The sequence below is a fragment of the Malus sylvestris genome, chromosome 5, assembly GCF_916048215.2.
Source record: "Malus sylvestris chromosome 5, drMalSylv7.2, whole genome shotgun sequence".
In the NCBI taxonomy this organism is placed as follows: Eukaryota; Viridiplantae; Streptophyta; class Magnoliopsida; order Rosales; family Rosaceae; genus Malus; species Malus sylvestris.
This window is the reverse complement of record NC_062264.1, coordinates 41,198,971-41,207,303: the sequence shown is the minus strand read 5'-3', so window position 1 is coordinate 41,207,303 and position 8,333 is coordinate 41,198,971. Positions and strand designations below refer to the sequence as shown.

Here is an 8,333-nt window from a genome sequence, read left to right as displayed (position 1 = left end):
TGCTATTCTTCTCCACCCTCCGTCAATCCATTTTCCAATTTTCGGCAACCAACTGTGGCTGAATTTTTCGTCGATTGATAATATTTTTCTACACCCGTATTTTCTTTAGGGCATAAGTGAAATATAAAATTTAACAATAATTTAATGGGTGTAGAAATAAGTTTATTGGGTCCAAATAAAATTTATTTTTTAATTCGAAAAAATTATTTTTTCCTTTGAATTTACTTATACTTTTATTAAAAACTAGTTCAAAAAATATTCCCATCAAAAACGATTTTAATCATTTTTACAAACGAGCTCCCACCGTTCAAATATCGCCTTTCCTTCCGGAGTCCGCAGAAACATTCATGACTCGACTGTTGCAGAAGGTATCTATCTCTCTCTCTCTATCTCTCTCCTCTCTCTCCTCTTTCTCTCAGCTTTCCCTTTTGCTGAAATTTTATCGGGAAAATTTACAGGTACCATTAGCATCTGTGTTTCAAAGCTTCACTGGAACTCATGGACGGTAATTCCCTGCATGCCCTTTTGTTTGATGATAAAAAAAATTGTTTTTTGAATCTTCAATTTCATTTTTTTATAATTTCTCGACTTACCCATGTTCGGTTTTTCATTGATCTTGTGATTTATTGTGTTGTTTGATGAGAAGTTGAGATTTGTAGGTTAAAAGATTGCTGCTTTACCTTCAATTTTCTTGTTTAGAATTTAGAATTCTCTGATTTATTTATAACTTGAGCATGCACGCATTCTTGACGTTGGATTGTTCTGTGAAAACAAATTTTGTACTTAAAATACAGTTCTGGTAGCCGAGTGTTTGAGATGGTTCGGAACAATGTCGTTGTGGGATTGTCATCCGGTAGAAAATCAGTTTCTGGATTTAGAACTTTTTGCACTGGCAAAGGTGCGTCTAGACCTTTCGTCGTTTTTGTAGTTTGATAATCAAATGCAATTTCTCTCGGAACTTCAATTTATGTAACGATTCCTTTCAAGTAATCTTGGAGTGCCAGGATGCAGTAGAACATCCCGTTACTTTGGTATAACTCTATCGAAGCCATTTAGGTGTCGTTGTTCCATTCGCATCGATTCACGAAATTTTGGACATCAGCTGTATCTGTTTACCTCTCAGGAGCAGAGATATAGCTTGTAAAGACTAATTTTTCTTGTGTGCAAGGCTTAATCCACGTGGCCGAAAACTAAATTATCTACTCACAACTATAGCCGATTTGTCTGTGATTTATTGCATTGGCCATTCTGAGTACTCTTGTCCTGGTTTACAACTTTGAATTATTGCTTAATCGGTTCAGGACCTTTATGAGCAAAATTTTAAATTTCAAATTATTCCGAGTCTTATTCGGGGTTGGGAATGCAAACATTTGTTCAAGTGTCATCTTTGTTTTTTCTGTCTAAAGTGTCATCTCTGTTTTTTCTGTCTATCCTCCATAGTTAGCTTGTATGATTTCCAGTAAAATATTGAAGCTCGTATTCGTTGAAGGGAAGGAACCTGCCTCTCGATTTGCTGGGCTTATCCATGACTGTTATTTTCTTATTTAATATAACTGGCATTGATTATTATTGTTTATATCGAATTTTTGTAATACTAGTTTTGATAGCTTTATTTGTAAGGGAAGTCTTATTTTTCTTATCTGATGCTGTTTTCTGGCTGCATTAGATTTGTCAATAAAGAAGTGTGTGTCTTGCGACTCAAAGGATATGCGACCCATGACTGAACAAGCAGCAAATGAATTAATCACAAAGGTTTCTGATTAAATGTATCACCTGCAATATTTATATATATACACACGTGTATGTTTCTCTTGTAAAGCTAATATATTTGGTTTAGGTGGACGGATGGAATTTGGTGCGTGAAGGTGATGCCTTGAGACTGAAACGGTCATGGAAAGTTAAGACCTTCATGAAAGGACTTGAAATGTTTAAGCTCGTAGCTGATCTTGCAGAAGCAGAAGGTATTTTTAAGATTGTTTTTGTTTTCTGATGAGTAGCGGTAGCTGTCTGCATGTATGAAGAATGCATTCGAATTTAAATAAGATGGAATATGTCTGATGTAGATGGAAAACCATAATGTGTAATTGTGTATGTTCTAGGTCATCATCCAGATCTTCATCTAGTTGGATGGAACAATGTAACAGTCGAGATATGGACACATGCGGTTGGTAAGGATTCTCCATTAATTAATTGGTGCTGATATATTTATACATGTTTCGTGAATAAAACCAGTATGCATTAGGTAGCCTTGGAGGGCTGAGGTTTTTCTGTCCCCAAGTCTCGGTGTATATAATGTTTTGCTTATGAGGTTTTCCTACTACCATTAAAGCTTTAGGAAATAAAAGTATTGTAATTCATGATTTACCCTGAGGAAAATGGTTTGACATAGGGTACTTGAAGCTTACTCAATCCAGCTATTTGGCTCTGACTTTTGTTTGGTTTTGGTTCCTGGCGTTCGTGAACCAAATATTTCCTTGAAAAATTGCAGTGTAATTAGATGGAATTGTACCTCACCAAAACTGACCAGCCGAACTCCGAATGTTCCCTATTCTGCACCATTTGCTAATAATGTTACAACTAGAGATCACCTTAATACAACATTGAAAGTCGTTCGATGTACTTGAAGAGCCAGTTCATTTGAAAAGTTCGATGCACATGAGAAATAATTTTTGACGTGATACGCGTTGTGCAGGTGGATTGACCGAGAATGACTTCATACTTGCTGCTAAGATCAATGGAATCAGCATGCAACACCTACTGAGGCGGAAAGCTACCAATTGAGCCCTCAGAGCTGTGTGAGAAAATGTTTCCATGGAACGACATGTTTTCGGCTTTTGTTTGGCATCGTCTTCGGTTTGAAGTGATGCATAGTAGGAGATTACCTGGTTTGATACTGTTTTCGTTTTTCTTTTAGCAAGCGTGCCTGAAGGCAGATACTTGAAGGTACTGTTTTCCTTGTGCTGTGGTGATCGAGATTTCATATTCCAACTTTTTAATTTTGGTTTTATAATTTTGCAAGTTAGTATAGCTGGGCTGTTTTACCAACTACATGTGTGATGCATCCATATCTTGACGGATTAAGATCCACTCCGGATCTCTATGTCGGAAGCTCGTAGACTGAGAGATCCGAACTACTTAGTTTCAATCTTACGGCTCTCATTAGCCTATCCAATTGGTCCACCTAACAAAAATTCAGACACTAAAATGGCCCGGATCTCTTTCTCTCTTTCTTAAATGGTCCGATATTTTGGTTCACGGACTCTGGACACAGAATCCAAAGTGGATCTCATTTTATATCTTGACTGTGACATTTTTCCATCCGACTAGACGAAGACGTGGATGATGATCAGAACATACACATTATGGTTTTCCATCTACATCATACACATTCTCTCTTATTTAATATTTCATTAGGTGGGGATACTATTTATTATCGCGGAATTGTCATTGTTAAGTCATGTATTTTTACCATGGATGAGTTCAAACGATAGTTTAGCGTTGTACTCGGGTATGTTTGAAGGTGCTTAAAAATAACTAAAATCACTTTTAGATCATCAAAAGTGCTTATGATAGCGTTTGACAGAGAAACTTAAAAGTACTTTTAACTTTTTAAAAGAATAATTTGGTGAGTGTTGGGGAATTAGAAGGTACGTATTACCTAAATTAATTTGATTTATTGGATATTTTCTATGGAGATTGGGGTTGTTAAATTGTACTTTCAATGCCGTAAAACGGATTAAAAGCTATGATTCAAAGATTAAATCGACTAATTATAAAGGTTTAGGGAGTAATCGACTAGATTTAAAGTTCACTAAGAAAATTGACAGGGCCTTGCAAAGTTCGGGGAGCGAAGGGGGCAATCAGCGAACATAAAATAAGTCCTTCAACAGAACATCAATAAAACTTCCTTCTGTCTACTTCATGCATACATCGAGTCATGCAGATTCATTTGTGAAGAATTAATTGGAATAAATATTACAATTTGTCAAGAGTAATCCTACAAAATGACATTAACTGAGGGTTACCAATGAACATGCTTAATCTTCTGCTTCTCCCTTGGTTCCCTTTTCGAATTTACACCCGGATTACCATAGCGTTACAAATCTTGTGACGTTCGACGATTGTTTACATCAGTAACAAGAAGCAAAAGGCGGTAACACGCTTCAGATCGGAGAATGTAAATATACCGTTTCATTGCTCGATGAAGGACACCCATCTTCTCAGGAGAGGTAACTCGTAAACAGCAAAGATCGGCAGCAATGCCTGCAACCCAGCCAGTTTGTAAGTTACAGTAAGCACACAAAAATACCACTTAAAAGTTCTTATAGTTTGAAGGGAACAAAAATTGAAACCATTCATCAGTTTGAATCACCGCGTGGCAGATGGTGCGATGATCCAACACCACTACTTCCAAGCAATTAGAAAATGTAGTTTATGGTTCACATATGACTAAAAACTACTGCTCACAAGGTTTACCGGGTACCAATTCTCTCCGAAAAATTTACCCAATGTTTGCCGGGTTGACATCTTGGATAATTCATTAGACTAAAGCAAAACCTAGCAAACACATCTGCTATTCATTTACATTCTTCCAACCATCGACTATTGCTCCACTGAAGACTAGTTGCATGAACTGAGTTTTTCATCCTCTTAGACTTCCTTAAAACTTAAAACCGTGTGCTGGTAAAGAGCAGAACGTATAACCTATTTCCGTTTGGTTTGATTCCCTAGTTTCCCTCAGAAGATAAGTTCTTCTTCCTAAATCGTCCTGTTCAGCGAAGAAACAACCAAAAACCAGTAACTGAAAAAACCCACATTGACGAAATTTTTTTGATAATTGGCGTTCGAAAAGTGTAGTCCATCCCTAGAACGCCATGTTATTTGATAGCAACGAAAGAACTAACATGACTAGTTCTGGTTCGCATTAAACAGATAAAGCAATGCATGTCGGGGACCAAACAATCATGTTTAGAACACGCAAGAATGCACAAAACTTCACACCAACTAAGATAGCAACGCGATTCTCAATATACTAATTTGAGTATGCTTGATATTCAGCTGACATTGTAGCTACACAGTAACCACCAACAAATGCTGGATCCAACTAAATACACTTATCAAATTTGACCACAATTTGCAGATTCAATGAACATACTGGGAAATAAATAGCACATTAGTACCTCCAATTGCAGCCTCATTTCGAGACGGGTTTTTGGAGCAGAGCAGACAAGTAAACCTCGCCATTCTTCAACCCACCGGAATCGTTCTTACCCGCCGTAGCCCACTTCACCTTCCTGTACCCCAATTTCCCAATCAACGGTCCGAAAACCTTCTCAAGATCCACCCCTTTGCTGAAAAAATGATCCAACCACAAATACCCTCCTCCCCTCAACACTCTATCCGCATCAAACAGCAAAAACTCCAATGCCGTTACGGGTATCCACCGGTTCACGGCGTGCCCGCACCGCACCAGATCCACCACTCCGTCGAACACCGGCAACCGCTGCTGCAGCGGAGCGTGAATTGGCACCAACCCCCTCAGCGCCACCGCCTCATTGTTGGGGATTCCAAGGTTCATGGTGGTCGTGAGAATGGTGACATTGTAGAGCTTCATCCTCGCTGCGAAAGTCCCAGTTCCGCCGCCGATGTCGATGCCGAGACGGAGGACCGAGTTGGCTGCTTTGGCGATTTGGAAGAGCTGAGGGATCGGGAGGTCGAGCTCCGACTTGTAAGTCATGAAGTTGGACAATTCGTGAGGCAGGTCGAAGCCCAAATTTGGGTTTTTGCCGCCGAGGCAGCTGAAGCTTTTGCAGGAATACTTGGCCCACACGACACTGGAGTCTGGAAGCGAAGGAGGAAACGGATTCAGGGGGAGAGAAGAAGTGGGTTTTGGTGGGGTTCTGGTAAAGCAGCGGCGGCGGGGGAGCGGGTGGCAGCCGCGGAGAATGAGGGACTCGGCGAGGTCGGAGTCCAGCGGGCAGAGAGAGAAGGGGGTATAGGTCATGTACTTGTGGAGGAGGTCAGGGTGGTCGTGGCAGGAGGAGGCGATGGGGGAGAGCTGAGAGTAGAGGAGGAGATCTGAGGGGACGGTGGGTTTGGTTGTTTTGGCGGTGGCGGTAGAGGGAGATGCGTGGTGGCGCGTAAGGTGGTTGATGGTGGCGCGTATGGTGTGGAGCTGGTGGAGGAGGTGGTCAGGGACTGGCTGGGGAGTTGGGGGTTTTGGGGTTTGGAGAGTGGAGGAAAGGTGGTAGAGTGAGAGTATGTTGGTGGCCACCATAGCCATCAGCAGCAGCAGATTCAGACCCATTGTCACTCCCATTTGCTTCACTCTCTGTTGTTTCTCCAGGGTTTTGATCTCTCTCTCCCCTCACTCTCTCTCTCTCTCTAGATTTCTGGGTTTTTTTTGGGAAACGGAGAGTGATTGAGATTTTTGGATTTAGCATTTTGAATCTTGAGATTTGTGATGTTCTTACTGATTGTTTGACTTCCCAGTGAAGCAAGTGAGCGCTCAGCAGAGTGAGGTGTGATTCGGTATGAACAGCGTATTAGATTTGAGATTTGTTCTGGGGATTCTGGACCATTCGATCGGGACAAGTGTGCAGGTTTCCACTTCCCTAGACCATGCAGATGCTGTTTTGTTGGAATCTTGTAAAGGACAAGGATTGTCTGTCCTCCACTTTCGATGCTCTTCTCGTGCTCTTCTTTTGTGTGGTCACGGTTAAATCACATTAATATTTTATATTTTTTTTATAAATATAATAAGATAAAAATAAATAATAATAAAAAATATTGACGTGACTTAACCGTGACCATATAAACAGAAGGGCATGAGAAGAACACCGGAAGTAAAGGATAGAAAATCCTTGTCCGGTTGCAAATAGTACATTTCGTACTTTGTCATTTTCTTTTCTATTCATGTGCCCTCTTTTTTGGTCTTGTAAGACTTTTTGCAGTAAAGGGTTTTTTTTTTTGTTTTTTTTAATTTTATTTTTATAATTATTAGATCATCACTAACTTTTGAAGTAAAACCTAAAATTTTTAATTTATGAAATTTATGTTTTAATCTAGAAATAACTTTTTTGATCTAATTTTAACTTAGATTATTAAAGAATAAATTTAGGCTAATTTTTATTAACTTAACTTTAAAAAAAATTATGTAAACTATCCTAAATTAATTTTATGAATATTTTGACCTGAAAATATTTAAATTCCGATAAATAATGAAAAATCACTAAATCGACACATGAAACACTATGAAAAAATATAAAACACATGATAGAGATTGGAAGAATTGTAAATGGGAAGAAATTGAGGGAAGAAATGGTTTTGGAAGATGGTAGAAAAAAAAATTGGAAGAATTGTAGAAAAAAAAGTGTGTTTTGTGTAGACGTTTAAACAAATACATAGGTATTTATACAGTTTTTGGGTGAATTTTGAGTTAAATAATTTTTTTTAATTATTTAAACCGTTTGATTTAAATTTGGGTAGTTAGATTTTTTTTTATCGTTAGATTTGATTATATTCGATCTTAGCCGTTGGATTCAATAAATATATAAATATAAAACTAAAAAAAAAAGTTCGAATATGAACTGTTGAATGAACCAATGGCCCAAGTGATTGTGGCCACCAGATCATAAAAGAGCCATTGGGCTCAATTACCCATCAGACATCAAGGCAGACAGACCTATGTGGGTGGGCCATATTTTCCAAGCTCCACCAAGTTTTTTGGGCTAAATCTTGAGGGGAATTTGAGTTTTTTTTTTAGGTTTTAACACTTAACCCAATTTTAAATCAAAGGCTGGAGGGAAATGGAGGGGGAATAGAAGGAAAAATTTAGGACTTACTCCAAAAGTTGGAGTTGGTCTTATGGAAATGAAATAAGGGCGCGTCAAGAGAGATGATATAGGGTTTAAAATACAATAACAGGTACGATAAAAACACAAGTAACTTTTGATCTCAACAAAAAGTTAATAGCAGTAATGTAATTTTATAAAACAAAATTTTACTTTTTTTTTTTTTGTGAACAAACGATATTATCTACACTAAGGGGAGGGGGGTCGACTTAGCCTCACAATGAGCTAGCAATAATGTGGTTCAAATTTACCTTTGACGAGAATCAAATCTAAGACCCCTTACTTAAAAATAAATAGGAATACTACTAAACCGTAGTACTAAGTGGCCCCTCTCCTTCAATTTTAAAATTAAAAAGTTTAACACATACTGTGTATGTGCATTTACAACTCAAGTGACGGTGTTAATACTTTTAAAATGTATTTCATTTGCTTGCAGTTTGTGTTTGATACCTAATAAAACAAATCTTGGTTTTTCTTTTT

The 8,333-nt window shown here is 38.2% G+C and overlaps 2 protein-coding genes across 2 annotated transcripts; one reads left to right on the top strand and one right to left on the bottom strand.

The window, feature by feature from the left end:
• Positions 1-254: 254 nt before the first annotated feature.
• On the top strand, positions 255-3,045 carry LOC126621908 (pterin-4-alpha-carbinolamine dehydratase 2, mitochondrial-like). The gene is made up of 7 exons (XM_050290528.1): positions 255-368; positions 459-505; positions 795-898; positions 1,667-1,752; positions 1,838-1,961; positions 2,100-2,168; positions 2,693-3,045. The coding sequence occupies exons 1-7, from the start codon at positions 348-350 to the stop codon at positions 2,779-2,781; spliced, it is 540 nt and encodes a 179-aa protein (XP_050146485.1). The 5' UTR covers positions 255-347; the 3' UTR covers positions 2,782-3,045.
• Positions 3,046-3,866: 821 nt separating this feature from the next.
• LOC126621907 (probable methyltransferase At1g29790) lies at positions 3,867-6,479 on the bottom strand. The gene is made up of 2 exons (XM_050290527.1): positions 5,181-6,479; positions 3,867-4,263 (listed from the first exon to the last, which is right to left on the bottom strand). Exon 1 carries the CDS (start codon positions 6,317-6,319, stop codon positions 5,195-5,197), a length of 1,125 nt encoding a protein of 374 aa, XP_050146484.1. The 5' UTR covers positions 6,320-6,479; the 3' UTR covers positions 3,867-4,263; positions 5,181-5,194.
• Positions 6,480-8,333: the final 1,854 nt, after the last annotated feature.